The sequence below is a fragment of the Magnolia sinica genome, chromosome 13 (genome assembly GCF_029962835.1).
Source record: "Magnolia sinica isolate HGM2019 chromosome 13, MsV1, whole genome shotgun sequence".
In the NCBI taxonomy this organism is placed as follows: domain Eukaryota; kingdom Viridiplantae; phylum Streptophyta; class Magnoliopsida; order Magnoliales; family Magnoliaceae; genus Magnolia; species Magnolia sinica.
In genome coordinates, this window is record NC_080585.1 from 76,171,727 (window position 1) to 76,192,699 (window position 20,973).

General features: G+C 41.4%; 1 protein-coding gene across 3 annotated transcripts in view; it reads right to left on the minus strand.

Moving 5' to 3' along the window:
• LOC131223868 (phospholipid-transporting ATPase 1-like) overlaps positions 1-20,973 on the minus strand; it is a 75,213-nt gene that overhangs the window by 49,465 nt on the left and 4,775 nt on the right. For all 3 annotated transcript variants that reach the window (XM_058219397.1, XM_058219399.1, XM_058219398.1), the window contains 4 exons: positions 9,015-9,351; positions 7,909-8,782; positions 4,987-5,110; positions 4,357-4,576 (listed from right to left, as the gene is read on the minus strand). In XM_058219397.1, coding sequence (XP_058075380.1) covers positions 4,357-4,576; positions 4,987-5,110; positions 7,909-8,782; positions 9,015-9,351 — 1,555 coding nt within the window. The remainder of the gene's footprint in view (positions 1-4,356; positions 4,577-4,986; positions 5,111-7,908; positions 8,783-9,014; positions 9,352-20,973) is intronic.

The following is a 20,973-nucleotide window of genomic DNA, read 5'->3' on the forward strand; positions in this document are numbered from 1 at the left end:
TTCTTGAGAGGTTAGATTATGAAGAACATACATATGATGGTGGGACAGCCTTTACAAGTAGTAAAGTGTGTGGAGATTAGGGGCAGATGCTGGTTACCTAGCAGTCAATGCTATAAGATGCATCTGACGATCAATTAATGGTGGTTGCAGCGTAATATCTTCTCACCATGTTTAACTTCTTGTGGGAATATATGCACGATTTACGTATAGATGGAAAAACGGCGAGAAGAACAGTCTCACAAGAAATGGTAGACAAACAAAAAGAACATAAGCATCTGTGTCCATATCACTCTTTAGTTCAACAAAGGGGGTGACATCTCTATTACCTCCAATGCTTAGTATCCTTCTCAATCAGATAATATGGCCTGCAGTGTGACATGGTCCCCACACTCATCTTACTTTTTCTTGGGAGACTGTGGTTGTGGAACCAAGATATGGTGCATTTGACTTAAAGTGCAGGATAATTAACCACTTACTCTAAAAGCTCAAACTGATAGAGCATGGCGAATTAATCCCTTTATCTCATATCCCAGGCCCCACATCGCATGGGTTAGGACCTCAGCCGAACCCCCCTCGCGGGCCCCATGGGTACCGCCTCACACGATTCACCCGCTTCACAATGGCCGCCCACCCCGAGTATGCCCCTGCACCCCACAAGCAACCCCACTCGAGCCCGGTGTGAAAATGCGCTTGCATTACTTAAGCTAACACCTAATCCTTTGTCAAGGATGTGGTTAATATCACATTGCACTTGATGAGGCAGCTTCAAGTGCCCAAATATGATAAATAGGAGCATAAATTACTCGGCATAGAAAAGTTTGAAAGAAGGAGAAGGAAGAGAAAGAAGCAATAGACGAATATCGGAAGGAGCCACACCAAGTGCTGAGAAGCCACAAACGAACATCGTTGAGGGAAGATATATAGCAAAGGCAACTCGGTTATGATTTAGGCAAAGAAAAATTTTCAAGGGGAACTTGTAACAAGTTCATATATAAAAAGATTTACCTATGTCAAGTCAAGAGGAAGTTGGTTAACAACCAGTGATCGAAATATCGATACTATCGGCCGATATTATCGGTATCGAGCCCTAGCGAAACGAAACTCCTCCGATAACCCCCAGAAGATACCGAAAATCCAAAACTTCAGATATCGGCCGATATTATCGTCGATATCGCACCTGGGAGAGCATCATTATCCCAAAAAAATGAAAAAAAAAAAACTTTCAACGTTAGAGTTCGGTACCTATAAAGAAGATCGCCCGGATCGGAAGCTGTGTTTGATGGGCCATTCAAGTCGAAGCCTCTAATTTGGAGAGATTTGGGCGCGAAATCCTCGAAATCATCGGCATTTGGGAGAGATTTTAGGGTTCCGGCGTTCCAGAACCCTCTCTACTTCGAAAAAAAAAAGGCCCCCGAGCCCTTATTCAGAGGAGGCGGACGGACCGGTGCATCGCATGTCACCACTGTGTTGATGTCACCAAGTTATGTGGGTCCCATCATGAGGTATATATTATATCCAAACCGTTCGTCCATTTGGCGAGCTCGTCATAAGGCTTTATCCGAAAAATAAGACAGATCCAAAGATCAAGTGGACCACAGTGGAAAAAAGCAGCAGGATATTGAACGTCCACCATTGAAACCCTTTTGGGGTCGCAAAAGTTTTGGATCATATGATATTTGTTTTTCCTATTCATCAAGGTCTTTGTGACCTCATGAACAGATTGGATGGAAAACAAACGTTATGGTGGACCCTACGAATGTTATAACGGTGAGAATCATTGTCCTCACTGCTATTTGTGGTGTGGTCCAATTGAGGTTTGGATGTCACTCATTTTTGGGTTCATAATCTAAAATGATCTCTCCAAATGGATGAACGGTGTGGATAAATAAATACATTATTGGTGGGGCCATGTAACTCTGATCTCCTTTGAACTGTTTGTACAACTCAGAGGTGGACGCGCGATTGCAGCGCTCGTCTAGGCTTCGCATGAAGTTCATGCGCTGGAAACTTAGGTGGGGTCCACCGTGATGTTTGTGAGAAATCCACTCCGTCCATCCGTTTTTTTAGCACATTTTAAGACATAGGGCCAAAAATGAGCCGGATCCAAGACTCAAGTAGGCCAAAAACGTGAGGATTGAAGGTCCACAGTTGAAATATTCGTGGGGCCACAGGTTTTGAATCAATCTAATATTTGGGTTTTCAATTCATCCCAGTAGTAATGATGTAATGAACGGTATGGATGGAATGTAAACATCACTATCGACCCAGGAAGGTTTCAATGGTAGGAATTTCCCTACCCACCTTTTTCTTTAGTGCGGCCCACTTGAGTCTTGGATCCTGCTCAATTTTTGCCTCAAGTCTTAAAATAAACTCACAAAACTGATGGATGGAGTAGATTTCTCACAAACATCATGGTGTGCCCCACTTCTGCGAAAGGATTTAGTAGGAAATTCGCGTCCCATCTTCGCACGACACATGCCCATACCTCGTGTGGTACACCAGCCAATCCACACCATCCATCCATTTTCATAAGTAATTTTAAGGCATGAGCCCAAAAAGGAAACAGATGATGTCCACCATTGAAGCCTTTTAGGGCCCATCGTAATGTTTATTTGCCATCCAATCTATCCATGAGGTTTGACAATCCTGGATGGGAAAACATAAATATTAGCTTTATCCAAAAAATTTATAGCCCCAAAATAGTTTAATGGTGATCATTCAATGAACACTATTTTGTGTGGTGTGGTCCACCTCACATTTGGATCTGCCTTATTTTTCAGCCCATGCCCTAAAATGACATGTTAAAATGAATTCCAATTGATGTTTGGATGTGACTCATTTTCATACATATCTTTATACATTTATAAATGGTATGCATCATATTTAAATATATTTACCTTAGTTTAATCATATAACGCATAAATTAGTACCTTATACAAAGGAAATTTATTATGTGCACTTCTTTTTTGATATTTTATGATTTAAAAGTGTGCATTAAGGTCTTTTTAAATAATCTCTGAAGTCTCATAAAAAAATTCAACCATTTTGCTAATGTTTCCCCATGTTTCCCAAAACGTGCGATAAACTATGTGATACAAACGATATATCCCGTGCGATAACCGATATGTATCTGTATCCCAAGGGTGCGATACATTGTGCGATACCGATATTTCGAACACTGTTAACAACACCAATCAAATCAAGTTTCCACATGACTTAGATATCTCACAGACTTTCAATGTGATTGATTTATTCAAGTACTATACCGAAGTGTTTGACGTACGAAAGGAAGTCATTGCAGATAAGGCCAGACTCCAAAAGAAGAAGAAGTAAAACTAGTGTTGTGCACGCAGCATACGAACACCAGTTGAGGCGATATAAGCAATACTCAATGTAATAGAAGAAAAAGCCCCATTCTCAATGCATGTGGGTTACAGGCGATGATTTCAAAAAGCTTGATGCAGACCTCTACTGCATCTAGTCATGGCCCTTGATAGAGTGGAACGCCAGAATAGAATTCATATAGCCAACCCCAATTAGTTGGGATAAGGCTTAGACGATGATGATGATGATGATGATGATGATGATGATGATGATGACGACGACGACGGCCTCTACTGCTTGTATGAAGGCTTAAAATCGCCTGAGTCAAGTTATCTCCAACCTGAAGCCAAGCTTGAATATATAGCCAAAACATGTGTTGACTTTGTCCATTATTTGTTGTTGGTTATTGGGGCCGAATGATAGGGATACAGTTGATATTTTTGCAGGATTCTAGTTGTTGGTTTTGCTTATTCGTTTAAGGTTTCGGAGGTTGAATCTCTAAATCTGCATGATGTTTTGAGGGCATTACATTTGGCAAAATCTTTTTATATTCATTCATTGCAACATAATATCCTACTTTGGATGGATTGAATTTTGAATCAATCTTAGAGTTGGAAAATCCTGGTTAAAGATTTACTAGGATTCTAAGATGTCTTTAAGGTGTATAAAGGGGGGTTGTTCTTGGAGGTAGAGACATGAAATAATTCCGAGTTTCCTAAAGTTCTTCTTTAAGTGCTTGGAAATTGCAAGGTGATTTCAAGTTCATTAAGTTGTTTATACCTCTCTATTCAAACAATCTTATGTGGTGTGTTCACTTAACCTATTCTAGTGATTTGGGTATTAAATTATCAATCATTTGATAACTGAATTGCATCTATATAAGAGAGAATTTGATTCTGCATATCTGAAAGTTCTCCAAGTTCAAGAAATAAGAATGCAAAAGCTGTTAGAACAGAAACATAATAGCGATAAGAACATGGACATGTACAATCATTCAAATTGAGAACATGATGCCTTAACATCAAACCTTACCAGAAAAGCATCAAAACGAAGACAGCATTTCGGTAGAAATTGTATAAAACCAAATAGCCAACGCGTTGATAATTCCAGTGTCCATGCACAAGGAGTAATCTTTTCAGAAACCGGAACTGTCCCATAGCAAAATCTGACGCCATAACTGCTTGACGTCCTTCCTGCCCACATATCCCAACGCCAACATCTGCCATTTGGATCATTGAGACATCGTTGGCCCCTGTCAAGAATGTTTTGGGTGAAAAGCAAGATTGAACGGAAAAGTACACTTGGACTCTCACACAACCAATATAAATTTTAAGATTGAAGGGAAATTATTTCATTGGCCAGAGGAAAAGCTCTTCAAATTAAAGATCACTGGGTGCATTTCAATTGGGAAACCAGATTCCATAGAACTGTAGGCCATCTTATTAATGAAAAGAATAAACTTTGCAGGAAATTCATGGTAAAGCCAACAACGTGGAACACCAGAGTCAGATCTACTGTGGGGCTTCTTATTAATGACATGAATAAAGTTCGAAGCAAATTCATGGTGATGCTACCACCCAAATGTAAATGATTCCATTAAAAAGATACCAACCCTGTTTTCATGAGTATATGGCAGAATAACTATAAGAATGGTCAACTCACCATCCCCTATGGCCAATGTCATGTCGCTTGTCCTGCTTTTGATTAGATCAACCATCCCAGCTTTTTGCAGAGGAGCAACCCGACAGCAAAGTACAACCCGACATGAGGTTGCCAAATCAAAAAGCTGTAGAAAACAAAGAATAATAGGTGATTACTTTAAACATGCATCCATACACCGTAGTAAAAGCTTCTAAGATTAAGTTGATCCTGTTCCAACATGTACGCATCCACAAAAATACTACAATGGGAACCAGGATATGCTGAAAGACAAATAAGACCTTTCCATGGACTAGAATGGCACGCGCACACACACATGCTCTCCTGCGAACTTGAGCAAAAGAGAGTCTCATGCAAGCAAAATCGGGTGGGCCCCACTGTGATGTTTTGACAACATCCACTCAAACAATTGGATGTGTCACCTCATTTTAGGCCCAAAGCCCAAAAGACATGCGGATCCAGCACTTAGGTGGCCACATAACAAGGAACACTAAACAGGGGAATGCCCACCCTTGTTTTTGCACGAGGTTCACCTGCTACGCAAAGTGTCCTGTTTTTTGCATGCCCCTTCATCCAAGGCAGATGAATGGGCTGAATCGTCCAGATTCCCCACACACAGCACAGTGAGCTTGTATAAAATCAAGGGTGGGTGTCCCCCCAATCCCTCCCTCCATACTTTTCACGGATTATAATGGTGCAAGATATATGTATATACATATATATGGGATGCCTCAGATGGCACTGGTACAGGGTTGTCATGGGTCCCACGTGATGTTTGTGTCAGATCCACCCCATCCGTCATGCTTTCCCCCTCATGCCCACTGTAGAAACCAAAATTCGAGCTGATCCAAAAATTAGGTGTGGCACACACGGGGACGATGTAAAATCATGCCTAAAGCCACTAAATTCACGTTGTGAGCCACTAGGATTCTAGAATGGCCTTTTTCCGTACCTTCATCCTGTTGGGATGTGTTTGATGACTGGATCAAATGTAATATAGACACCATGGTGTGCCCCACAATCTGTCCAACTTTTTTATTGGTTGCATATCCCCTCCCAATTGCTCCTTATGGTGTGGACCATACTTGTATTTTCTATTTCTCAATGGTTATAGATTGTTTCCTATTGAGTGGCCCACCTAATCAGTAGATGGGACTAATATTTGCAATAGGTGGTCCTCATGGCGGGGCTAACATATTGGAAAGGTTGGATGTCACATTCAGTTAACATACATTAGAAGTTATCCGTTGGGTGGACCATAATTTGTGGTCCAACTAGTTAGACTTGAGACCTATATATACATATAGGGAGAAATATAGACAGAGTAGCGAAATTCGAGGAGAGGAGAGTTACAGAAAGCAAAGGGTCCCTGGAGAGTTAATCTAGTGGGGTGTTGGGAGAGAAAGGAGTCTCGAGGGGATATATTGACATGATTAAGGATATGTATGGAGTTCTAAAAACATGTGAGGACCACTGGTGGAGAGGCAAGTGGGTCCCAATTAATGTGAGCTTGTACTAGGGATTGGCGTTGAGCCCTTACCTTTTTGCATTGGTTATGGACGAGTTAACAAGGCATTTGCAAGAAGAGATCCCATGGTGTATGTTTTTGGTATATGACATAATTTTGATTGAAAAGACGAGAGAAGGCATAAACATAAAGCTAGATTTATGGATAGGTGCTTTAGAATTTATAGGATTTAAAATCATAGAAAAAACAAAATCTGTGGAGTGCAATTAAGTAAAAACAGGAGGGGAAACGAGGAATTAGTTAAGATTGCTAACCAAGAAGTTTCACAAATTGACCACTTCCAATATCTTGGGTCAATCATTCATGAGAGTGGAAAGATTGAGAAAAATGTTGACCATAAAATTCAAGATGGGCAGAAGAAATGGAGATGTGCCTTTAGAGTTTTATGCAATCATTGTGTAACACTCAAGACTAAAAGGGAAATTTTATAGGATAGTTATAAGACCAAGCATGCTTTATCGGACAGAATGTTGGGCAGTGAAGGAACGACGTGGTCATAGATTGTGTAGCTAAAATGTGGATGTTGAAATGGATGAGTGACAAGACAGTGATAGATTTGGAAATGAATGTATTCGAGGGAACATATGAGTAACACCAATTGGTAATAAGATGAGGGAAAGTAGACTTAGATGGTTTGGCCATGTACAATAGAGACCTAGAACTACTCCAGTTAGGAGTGAGTTGGTGCAAGTTGAATTGTTGAAGGCTCTAAAAGGGCAAGGGTAAGGCCCAAAAGGACATGGGTGGAGGTAGTAAGAAAAGACTTGATGACCAATGTCTAACTGAAGTTATGGCCCTTGATAGAGTGGAATCGTGAACAAGATTCATGTGAAAAGCCACAATTAGTTGGGATAAAAGCTTAGATGATGGTGATGATGATGACACACACACACACACACACACACACACACACACACACTAATGCAGGGGCATTTTCACACTAGGCTCGAGTGGGGTCGCCTGTGGGATGCAGGGGCACACTCGGGGTGGGTAGGGCCCACGGGGGAGGTCTCGTGTTCGAGACTCCTCACCGTGGGTGATTAATGCGCGTTTCACACCGGGCTCGAGTGAGGTAGCCTGTGGGATGCGGGGACATACTTGGGGTGGGCAGCCCGTGTGAGGCGGTACCCATGTGATTTGAGGCCCACGAGGGGGGGTTTGGCCAAGGTCCTAACCCATGAGATGTGAGACCTGGGCTATGAGATAAAGGGATTAATTCGTCATACTCTAACAGTTCGAGCTTTTAGAGCAAGTGGTTAATTGTCCTGCATCACACACACAAACCTATAGTGGGTCCCCTCACCACAAATTCTTGTAGTGCAGCCTTCCATCTTGCGTGCGTGTGCTCACACACTCTTATGTTATAAATAAATGTACTAAGATAGTAAGAGCCATGCCTCAGGTTCTAGGTCTTTCTCCAAGATGTACACGAGACTGTTTCCGTCAATTATGAGTGCTAGTGGAGTGTTTGTCATGCCTGCCGCTTTCCCCGCATGACGTTGTTGTGACACATTGCTGGCACCTCTAACTTGTCTGACTCCTTGTAATCCATTTGCAGGTTCTGACACATTAGATGTCCTTGTGTCATCAGGAATTTCAACATACTCACTGTCAACGTTCTTTTTTCGTTTCAGATTTTTATTCCTGCATTTTGCTGGTTTTATTCCATATTTAGCTTTAGCATCAGCCAAAAGATTTCTGCACTCTTCCTCTGAGGTACCATTGATAATAATGTGCTGCATATTCTGAGTCAGGAGTTTGCATGAGAGACCAATAGAAATTGCGGTCTCTTGCTTATCTCCAGTAAGAACCCAGACCTTGATTCCCGCTTGCCGGAGGGATTCTATGGCTTCCGGCACACCATCTTGTAATTTATCTTCAATTGCTGTAGCCCCAAGGAGGTTTAAATCACACTCAATAAGAGCTGCTGTCTGGCGGAGCTTTGTTGATCTCTCAGTTAATGAAGTGCTTGCTTCTTCATACCTACACTGCCACTCCTCAAGTTCCTCATCTGTAAGATCCTTCGCTGCAACAACAAGGGTGCGCAAACCCTGTGATGAATATTCAAACAAATGATTCTGCGTGGCATGTCTTATATTAACAGATACAGCATCTCTGGGGTCAGCATTTGCAGCCACTTCGGCAAGGATATTGAACATGGAACTATCAGCACCTTTTACCAGGACCTTCACCGCATTGTTGGGAAATCTAATAACCACTGACATTCTTTTTCGCACACTATCAAATTCGTGCAAACCCAGTAGCTCCAACCTGTATCAAAATGGACCAGAAACATCAATGCGCATTCTGTTTCTAGAGAAAAAAATGATCTCCAAACAAAAAGAAGACACTAGACAGCATTGGCTAAATCAATTTCACAACCATGTGTGACAGTTTACATGGTTTCAACTTCAGCTAATAAAAAATCATCAGGATAAACATAAGCAGAATAAGCAGGTAGGTAATAAGTAACCATAAATTTGAAGATAAGAGAGCAGTCTACCTTAGTCTCTCACCATTGACATCAACCACAATATGCCCAGTTGTACGCTCGATGAGAGTGTAGCCATATGCAGAAGCTGCAGCAACTAAAGCTTGTTCATCAGGTGATTCGCCTTGATAATCAATGGCTTCAACCTCATGTAATCCACTGTCCACACAACTAGATGACAAACGCTGAGTGACCATTGGAATCACAGTATTACAAGCTGCCAAAGTAAGGAAAAATTCATGTGCTGCATTTCTTTCAACTCCAGCTAAGTCTTTAGTCAGCAAGGCCACAAGTTCAGAATCAACATTGATTTCTGACTTAAGTTTCCATCTCTGTCTTTCAGTTCGTTCTGCAGAAAAATAAATAAACAATAAATAAATGAGACAAGATGCAGATAGCACAGAATCAGAATTATCTGGAACTTGATAAGCATGATCTACGTGTAAATTGTCCTCTTTCAAATGCCCAATATACAGATCAATCTGCATATGCCCAAGAAAATGAATGTTCACAGACAGAGAGCAATGTGCAAGTGCATGTGATGGCACTCTAGCTTATGCATCTCAAATAAATCAATTAAATACACAACAGAAATCGTTGCATTGCTTTCTAGTAGCGTCTCTTTTTAACACATACACTCTTTCTTTAAGAGCAATTTGGTACTCTTCTTCATTTTTTAAGAGGTAAGCTAGGTCCAAACCCACACACCTCAATGTTGAAATGCACCTTGGCTACCATTCAGATACAAGCCCAAACCTTTTGGTACTACCTAATGCAGGACATGAAATTTAAGTATGAGATGCAAGAATTCAGGCTTAGATCATACCAATTCAGAAACAGTTACACAAATTCCACATCCCACATGACAATCCAAATCATTCAATTAAAAAGGGGAATCTATGCAAGTCCAGGCCGACACAAGCTAGAATTGGACCAATAAAAATTATAAACCAAACGATGTCAAAGGGAAATAGAAATCAACCACACATGCATAAAAATCAGTCCCTAATCCAAGAGATTCCCCAATTGCAATTCAAGGAACCCTAGGGTGAAAAAAAGGGCAAATAAATTAGGGCGTGTGCGGGTGGGCTAGTCGCACGTGTGATGGAAGCCCGCCTCCCCAAAGTGACACCTAGGCCTTGGTCGGCTAGGGGAGACCTCCAATCCCTCCAAGTTTGATGACGATCCGACATAAGGTCGAGGTGTAGTGCTCCGCCGAAGTTTCAGTCATCCTACAGGTCCAGATTTTGAAAACTGGCTATAGGGAGATGAATAGCTGTAAAAGCTGAAAAATTCAAAGCAATAATGATGATAGAAGATGAGAGATGGATGGATGAGGATAGGGGCGGATGGAGATAGATGTGGCTTCGCACCACGGTAGTTAGCCCTTCGAAGAAGGGAGGGCTTCGCACCCACTTTTGAATTCTTCCACAACTCACGAAGAGAGCAGAAAAATAAAGCAGGAATTTTTATTAAACTTGAATGAATCAAAAAAACTACAAGGGGTGCCTATTTATAGGGAAAACCCTATATCCCAAAAACTCGCACCATGTGCGCAACCTATTACTCGGCAATGAAGTAAACTAAAATAAAAACCAAACAGAGAAATCTAAAGCGTCCACGATGTTCTAAATAATAACAATAAGCAAAACCTAAAATATGAAATCAATCTAACGAGTGGGCCACGATCATAAAATCCCATGATGGGCTTTTCTTGACTATCGGGCCCACTTTTTTTGAACCAAAACTTTTCTATCTAAGAAGCCCTCCCTGGACGTCGTCATCAAGCCAGATCGATGGTGGGGTCCTTCTGCGTACGTACGTGCGTAGGGGTGGTGGTGTGCAGGCGTGCGTGTGCACGATGTCCTCATTAACTCTCCCTGGCTGCGAAGATTTCGCCACTGGCGAAATAAAACTCCTGAACCGCTATAGGATATCGGGATCAAGTCTCTGAAGCTCCTCAGTGAGCCACGTGCTGTCTGAAGCTGGACGTGACTTCCATTTAACTAGGTATTTCTGAAACCCGCCATCCGACGTGAAAATTATCGCATGGTCCAGGATATCCTCTATTTCCTCTCTGGGTGTGTGAAGGCTAGGTATGGGAGGCAGAGGCTGGATGAAAAGTCGGGAAGAGGCTATAGATCAAAGGGTAAGTCTGGAGAATCAGGATGGGTGGGCGAAGGGCCGAACAAAGTATCGGTAGGTCCCTGAAAAGCAACTAGATCCTCCACATTGAATGTGGAACTAATTCCCATGGAAAGTGAAAGATCTACCTCATACACATTGAGATTGTTTCGCTTTATAATTTTGAAGGGCCCAGCGCTACGCGCGTGTAACTTACGAACAACTCCTGGAGGGTACCGCTCGGGCCTGATGCGGACCATCACAAAGTCCCCAATATTGAACTCTTTGAAACGTCTATGTTGGTCTGCAGAAAATTTGTAATGTTCATTACTAGTAGTGATCTTTCGCCTGATTTCTTGATGCAATGAATATATGTGATGTGCAAAAGACTCTGCAGACTCTGATGGCCTATGAGACAATGACATGGGGATAAGATCAATAGGCTTCTTAGGCCTGTAACCAGTAACGACTTCAAAAGGACTTATACCTGTGGACCTATTGACAGAACTATTGTATGCAAACTCGGCTATGGGTAGTACGGCGTCCTATGTCCTGGTATGCTCCCCCACTAAACATCGAAGTAAACTCCCTAGGCTCCTATTAACCACCTTAGTCTGGCCATCGGTCAGAGGGTGGTAGGCAGAAGAAAATTGGAGCCTAGTATTCATCATGTGTCATAGTGTCTTCCAAAAGTAACTCATGAATCTCACGTCACGGTCAGACACTATGATTTTTGGTAACCCATGCAGTTTGACGACCTCACTAAAGAACAGCTTGGCAACATGAGATGCGTCGAAGGTCTTAGAACAAGGAATGAAGTGGGCCATTTTAAAGAAACGGTCCATGAAAACAAATATGGAGTCATGCTTTCGAATAATCTTGGGAAGTCCAAGCACGAAGTCCATACTGATGTCCTGCCAAGGGATGAATGAGACTGGCAAAGGTGTATATAATCTTGTATTCTTTTTCCACTGCTTTGCTAGTTGACAAGCACGGCATTGCTCTATAATTTTGGCTACTTTCCGCTTGAGGCTTGGCCAATGAAACCTCTCCTCCACTAGGGCAATGGTCTTGTCACGACCGAAATGACCCGCGACCCCCCCTGAATGTAACTCCCAGACAAGAAAATCGCGAAGGGAGGTGCGTGGTATGCACAAGCCTCACTCCTAAACAAATATCCGTCCAAAATCATATACTCATTGTTAGCTCCTGACGGACTTTCTAATAAAGACGTATACACAACTCCAAAATCTGGACACTCAGAATACTCTTCTTTGACGTACTCAAGGCCCGTAACTTCAACGCTCATGGAGTTGAGTAATGCGACTCGACGACTCAACGCGTCGGCAGGCTTATTCTCTACACCGGCCTTGTGCTTAAGCACAAAAGTGTACTCTTGAAGGAATTGAACCCACTTAGCGTGCCCGGGGCTTAATTTCTTCTTAGAGTTCAAGTATCTCAAGGCCTCGTGATCTGAGAACAAAACAAATTCTTGCGGTAATAGGTAATGTCGCCAATGGCGTAATGATTGCACTACCGGGTAGAATTCCTTGTCATAGGTGGAATATCTTTGCTTCGCCTCATTCAATTTCTCACTAAAAAAGGCGACAGGGTGCCCTGCCTGGCTAAGTACTCCTCCTATACCCACTCCTGACGCGTCACATGCGACTTCAAAAGCTTTTGAAAAATCTGGAAGTCGCATGACTAGAGCTTCGGTCATCTTGACCTTTATCTCCTTGAAGGCCTTTGAGGCGGCCTTTGTCCATTGAAACTCTCATTTTTTTTATGCATTCCGTGATGGGAGCCACAATGGAACTAAAGCTTCGAATGAACCGCTTATAAAAAAAGGTTAAGCCATGAAAGTTGCGCATCTCATGAATATTACGGGGTTCAGGCCAATTAACGATGGCCTGGACCTTCTCAAGATCCGCCGATACGCTCTCAGCTGACACAATAAAACCTAAGAAGATCACACAACTAGACAAGAACGCGCACTTTTTTAGGTTAGCGTACAACTTCTCGACCCTAAGGATCCCACAAACCTGCCTCAAATGGTTGAGGTGTTGCTCCTTAGTCATGCTAAAAATCAAGATATCATCAAAGTATACGACAAGGAACTTCCCCATGAAGGGTCTCAACACTTGGGTCATCACACGCATAAAAGTGCTTGGGGCATTAGTTAACCCAAAAGGCATAACTAGCCACTCATATAGCCCATCCTTCATCTTGAAGGCCATCTTCCACTCATCACCAGGGCGTATACGGATTTGGTGATACGCACTTTTGAGGTCAATTTTTGAGAAGATAGTAGCATTGGCCATCATATCTAGCATGTCATCAAAACGCGGTATGGGAAACCGATACTTGACTGTGATTTTGTTGATGGCCCTACTATCAACACACATTCTCCATGTGTCATCCTTCTTAGGTGTAAGAAGGGCGGGCACGGCACACGGACTCATGCTCTCTCGAATGAAACCCTTCTCTAGGAGTTCATCAATCTACCTCTTCAACTCAGCATGCTCCTTTGGGTTCATTCTGTAATGCGGGAGGTTTGGTAGAGTTGCCCCAGGGATTAAATCAATGGCATGTTGTATATCCCTCATAGGGGGAAGCTCATTCGGTAAATCATCAGGAAAGACATCACGAAACTCATGTACTACCTGAATGGCCTCAGTGGGTAACTCTACTTTAGTCTCTGGTACACTCTCCCTAGCCACAAGGGCATATATCATCGAGTCCACCTCCGTCTCTCGCTCAAAGTCTTTGGCATTCAAAATATGGAGCGGTTTGGACTTAGACTTCGACTCCTTCACTTCTTTTAGGCGAACTACAAGGGGTGCCTATTTATAGGGGAAAACCCTATACCCCAAAAACTCGCACATGTGCGCAACCTATTACTTGGCGATGAAATAAACTAAAATAAAAACCAAACAGAGAAATCTAAAGCGTTCACGATGTTCTAAATAATAACAATAAGCAAAACCTAAAATAGAAAATCAATCCGACGAGTGGGCCACGATCATGAGATCCCATGATGGGCTTTTCTTGACTATCGGGCCCACTTTTTTTGAACCAAAACTTTTCTATCCAGGAGACCCTCTCTAGACGTCGTCATCGAGCCAGATCGATGGTGGGGTCCTCCTTTTGCGTACGTACGTGCATAGGGGTGGTGTTGTGCGGGCGCGCGTGTGCACGATGTCCTCATCACTATCCCAAAAGCAGAAAAAGGGATGAACATATCAAAAGATATAGGGCATGTATAAAATTTCCTCCTGATTATACCATTGGACTGCTGATACACGCATGCATCAATGATCACACACCATTTAATATCCTTCTGCATGCAAAGGGATAAAGCCATCTGGGACACATCTCTGACAATTCAAAATAATAATAATAATAATAATAACAATGAAAAAGACCAGAATCATCCTAAAGCCACAACATGTAAGATGCTATAGGAAATCACAACAAGTAGTGAATTTGGGTTCTGAAGGTAAGGTTATAGCCCATGCCCTCTAGATGACTAAAATCGTGCAGTCATAACTAATAGACTAATGGCCAAAGTGATGAGGGGTGATGGTTGTGAGAAAATGTCTTCCGCACCACTTGTACTTCAGGTGGAAAGATATGCACCATTTTGGTATCAGAGCTGGGGATTTTTCGACTCTACATCATCTCCTAATGGCATCGAAAGGGTTGACATGGAAGAGTTCACGCAAGCAGCTCAATTGATGTCAAATCAATCTAAGTTACCTAAGATGGATAAAGCCTAATAATAGTAATAGCAAATATAAAAAATAATCTTAATTACATCTCTAAATCAGTCCCCTATCTTCAATCACATCTTCAAATCAGCCCCCATAGTTCCAAAAATAGCAAATTTCAATCCCTAATTTAAGCCACCAAATCTATAAATAAACAGTCCAAAAATAACATATGCTAAGCCCAACGGTGGGTGTGGACCTACATCATTGTTAGGCCTTATGGTGGGCCTAGGTAGGCTATGAACTTCATCAATTATCCCCAGCTTTGAAAGAACTCGTCATCGAATTGGCAACCAATTTTAACATTTGGATTTGTAATACCTCTACAGGATATCTTCTTCTTTGGTGGAAGCTAGGAGTGTAACCCCAAGCGTCAGCTAGGCACAACCTTTGTTGGAGCCCACCGTAGATGATGTCTTTTTTGCTTGCGCTTTTAGGTGACAACTTGTTTGTTGTAATTTTAAAGTTCTTAATGAATCCTACAACATTTCGCCATTTTTATACAACCGTCATCTTTTGCAAAGGTGCTTCAATTTAAGGGTTGGTACCTATTAATATGTTTATTAATGTGTGTGACTGCCACTATCAGTGGATCCATCAATTGACCAATTGGTGAATTCTACTGCATCGATCACTTCGTATGCCAACTTTTCCTTTGAAACCATGGGTCTCTTCATCATTTTCGGAATTTTTACTTCAATTCCGGACTCTCTGTCACATTCCAACAATCGAAGGATTCGATCATTGGTGTCTTCATAATCCGAGGTAGATTGTTGTTGGTTAGGACTTTGGTGGAAACCTTCCACTACGTATCCACATGCTCCAACTAGAGTCTCTGGATTGCCTCCATGCTAGAGCTCCCCCACTCGATTAGTGAGGTTGCCTACCGCATGTGTGAATTGATCTACCTGCTCTGTGAGTGCATGGATCAATTGAGCTACTTGCGCGAACTTTTCCTGTGTCACCCCTTCCAATGCCATTAGGAGATGGCATAGAATCAAAAAATCCCTAAAGACGACCTGCTCTGATAGCAAAATAGTGCAAGCCAATCATCGAATCAATAAGAAATTGACACCGAATCGCAAAGAAGCAAACAAGAATTACACTCACAAGAATATTGGAGTACGGAGGGAGAAATAACCTTGTAGATATCAAACTACTTCTTACACTGCTTAAGAAAAGAACTCACACTTGTAAAAAATTTTGAATGTCTGACTCCTACACCACCACCCCTTTTATAGACCCTCAATGAATCGTTAATGAAGATCCCCCCAACTAAGAGATTGATTTTAAATCAATCTAATCTACTAAAGATGGTAAAAGCCTAATAGCAAATATAGAAAATAATCCTAATTACATCTTTAATCAGCCTCATATCTTCAATCACATCCTCCTCATATCTTCGATCACATCTTTAAATCAGCCCCCATACTTCCGAAATTAGTAAATTGAAATCCTTGACTTTTTAAGCCTCCAAATCCATAAATAAACAGTCCAAAAATAGCACATGTTGGGCCTTACAGTGGGTTGTGGGCCTACATCATTGTTAGGCTTGGCCCTATGGTGGGCCTAAGTGGGTCGTTGCCCAAGTGGGACATGACCTAGATCAATTCTCCACGGATTTAAAAGAACTCATCATCAAATTGGAAACCAATATAAACGTTTGGACTTGTACCACCTCTACGATGAATCTTCTTCTTTGGTGGAAGCTAGTGATGCAACCCTAAGCGTCGGCTTAGCACAACTTTTATTAGAGCCCACTGTAGATGATGTCTCTTTCACTTACGCTTTTGTGGGTACCAACTAGTTTGTTGTAACTTTAAAGTTCTTTATGGATCTTGCGACATTTGCCCCATTTTTCATGCCACTGTCATCTTTCGCAAAGGTTCTTCAATTTGAGGGTTGAGACCTATTGGCATGTCTATTGATGTGACTACTACTATCTGTGAATCTATCAATTGATCTATTAGTGAATTCAAGTGTAGGTCCAATATTAATGCAACGATCACTTCATATGTTAACTTTTCCTTTGACTCCAAGGATCTCTTCGTCGTTTCTGGAATTTCTACTTGAATTCCAAGCTGTCTGCCACGTTCCAATAATCGAAGGATTCGATCATTGATGTCTTCATAAGCCAAGGTCGCCTGCTATTAGTTAAGACTTTGGTGGGGACCTTCCCCTACGTGTCCACATGCTCCAACTTCGGTCTCTGAATTCCCTCCATACCAAAGCTCCTACATTTGGTAAGGTTGCCTACTGCATACATGAGTTAATCTACCCGCATTGTGGGTGCATGGATCAATTGAGCGACTTGTGACTCTTCTTATGCCACCCCTTCCAGTGCCATTGGGAATGACGTAGGGTCAAAAAATCCCTAAAATCGACACACTTCGATACCAAAATGGTGTAACCCGGTTATCAAGTCAATGAGATATTGACACCGAATCACAAAGCAATGGATAAGAATTACACTAACAATAATATGAGCAGAGAGGAAGAAATAACCTCATTGATTTCAAAACATCTACTTACAATGCTTAAGAAAAGAACTCACGTTTTAAAATAATAATAATAATAATAAATAGAATGACTAACTCCTACACCACCATCCCTTTTATAGACCTTAAGGGCCTGTTTGGATTCTTGAAAAGCATGAGAAAGGAGTGTTTCTTCGGAAACCTTATTTCCAAGAAACTGGGGGAAATTAAATATTGTTTCCCTTGGTTGTTTTTTAACAAGATTTTCGTAGAATTTAGAATCTATTTTCAATTTTGTTGTTTGGCAAAACAAAAAACTTTTCTTGAAAAAAATTTAGGTAGTCACTAACATGTGCTAGATTAGCACATGTGGCACATGTGGGATGCTATAGAGATTAGCACATGTGGCGCATGTGGGATGCTTAGAGATGCATTGTAGCACATGCGGCATACACAAAATATGTGGGCACTTGAAGCTAAATTGTGCCACGTGTGGCACATGTGAGGTGTTTGAAGTTGTACGGTGGCACAAGACATACATTGGCACATTTGACATGTAGGCAATAACGCTAGATGATAACACTTATGCAAATTGGCACCATTAGCACAGGCATATTTGGAGAATTGAAGATGGAAAATTGCATGTGTGGCACACTGGTGCATGTAGGGTGCATTGCGCATGTGGGTCACAAGTAAGATGAATGGTGGTACATATGGTACAATAGCACATGTGTGGTGCAAGAGAAGATGGATGGTGACATATGTGGTACATTAGCACATTGGGGGCTCTTTACACATGTGGGGAATAAGATAAGATGGATAGTCGCACATGTAGCATAGTGGCACGTGTGGGGCATGATTGAAGATGGACAATGTCTCATTTGGCACATGTGGCACATGTGAGGCGATTGAACACGGATAGTAATGCATTTAGGCTTTAACCATTGAAAAATCCATTTTCCTTCCACCGTGGGAAAATGCATTTCTTAGGGGTGGAGATGGGAAAATAAGTGCATTTATTTTCCTACAAAGAAAGTGGGAAATGGTATTTTCCACAATTTCCCACCAAAAAAAAAAAAAAAAAAGACTAACCAAACAATGCAAAGTGAGTTTCACAAGAAACAGGACCATTTACCACAATTTCCCACCAAAAAAAAAAAAGACTCACCAAACAATGCAAAGTGAGTTTCACAAGAAACAATTTCCTATTTTATTTCCCATACTTACCACGAATCCAAACAGGCCCTAAATGAATCTTTAATGAAAATCCTCCCCAGCTAAAAAATTGATTTCAAATTAATCATTATTTATTTCAAATCAAGCCCCATACCTTCAATGACATTCCCCTTATATCTTCAATCATATCTTCAAAACAACCCGTGTACTTCCAAAATTAGTAAATTGCAATCCTTGATTTAAGCTCCCAAATCTATAAATAAACAATCTAAAAATAGCACATGTTGGCCCTACAGTGGGCTATGGGCCTACATCATTGTTGGGCGGGCCTAGGTGGGTCATGGCCTACATCACAGGCGTTTAACATTGGCTAAAGAAAACTTGGGAGCAAAAGAAACAAAGTATGAAAATGTGTGTTCCAGTCTTCCAAAAGGAATGAGGATACCACCCAGCCCCAATTGTCAATTTATCAGTATAGGGTTATTTCTCTACCAATGCAGCCACATACAACATAGATCTTGTAATTCGCAAATAGATAAATACACAAACAGCTAAGAGTTAGATTCCACAAAAAATAAATAAATAAAAATCATAATATCACACTATCAGACTTTAATCACCAAACAGAAACACGTTAAATAGCATGATAGTCAATATTATTTTTATATACAAGGGATTTTTCCATTTAACTGCCTGCCCTCTGGGCTATGGACCGAAGACCGGTTGCTTTTAAAATATTTAAAGTAAACCACCTACATTTTGCAAATACGATGAAAAAAATGCTACTTTACCTTTTACTAACAACACATGATGGAAAAGCGCTATTAACATGTGAAAAAAAAAAAAAATCAGATTTGCCCATCATGACCTCCTATTTTCATATACCTCATTTCAATGGGTGACGCGACATTGAGCGTGCAAAAGTTTCAATGGGGCCCACCATGATGTATGTGTTTGATCCACGCCGCCCATCCATTTTGCCAGCTCATTTTAGGCCATGAGCCCAAAAATGAAACAGGTCTGAAATGTAGGTGGACCACACCACTGGAAACAACTATGATTTTTATCATTGAAAACTTCTTGGGGGCCACAGAAGTTTTGGATCGAGCTGATATTTGTGTTTTTCCCTTCATCCAGGTCTCATGTGACCTTATCAACAAGTTAGATGGCAAGTAAACATTACGGCGGGCCCTAGGAATTTTTTTATGGTGGGCGTTCAATGAACATTGTTTCCTGCAGTGTGGTTCACCTGCATTTCAGATCAGCTTCATTTTTGGGCACGCCAAGATGGTCCACTGATGTTTGAGAAAAATCCAGTTCGTGCACCAGTTTCTTCAGATGATTTTAGGGTGTGGGCCCAAAAATGATGTAGATCCAAAACTCACATGGGCTATATGGCTAGAAACAGTGGGTATTGATCACTAACCATTAAGACATTGGGTGGGGGCAACAAAGGTTTTGGATCAGGTTACTCTTTGTGTTTTAAGTTCATACTGGTGGTAATGACCTTATGAATGGTTTGGTAAACCTCATCAACGATGTTGATGGCATATAAACATCACGTTGGACCCCAAAAGATTTCAACAGTAGGCATTTGCCGTCCCACCTTTTTCATGTCATGGGACCCACTTGAGCTTTGGATTTGCCTCAAATTTTGGCACAAGGCCATAAAATGACCTAATGAAACTAGTGACGGGGTGGATTTGTCGTAAACATCACGAAGGTGGCCCCACCTAGATTTGTCAATTGCATGAAATGACATTATGAGAGGTCTCTGGCTATCTATCTATCTTTGTGCTAGTATCAAAAGCCATGCATCCAAGATGTTGTGGCCCACCATGATGTTTGAGAAAAATCCAATCCGTCCACTAGTTTCTTCAAATGATTTTAGGGCATAGGCCCAAAAATTATGCATATCCAAAACTCAGGTGGGCCACATGGCTGGAAACACTGGCTATTGAAAGCCCACCATTGCGACATTAGTGGGGACATTAAAGTTCTGAATTAGGCTACTAGTTTTGTGTTTTAAGTTCATACAGGTGGGAATGACCATATGAACAGTTTGATAAACCTTACGAACGATTTGGATGGCATATAAACATCATTTTGGACCTTGGAAGGTTTCAACAGTAGGCATTTGTCATCCCGCTTTTTCCTACAATGGGCCCCACTTGAGCTTTGCATCTGACTTCATTTTTTGCCCAGGCCATAAAATGACTTGGTAAAACTGGAGGATGGGGGTGGATTTGTCACAAACAAGGTATTCTGTATCGGTGGTCATAACGATCACCACTACTACCGATACAGGTATTGGTCGTACTGGCCGATAAAAGGGTGTAACAACCATTACGACCCCTGTAATGGTTGAGAATTTTCTTTTGCCGGAAAAAATCTGAAAAAATATCTAGAAAATCCAAAATAATG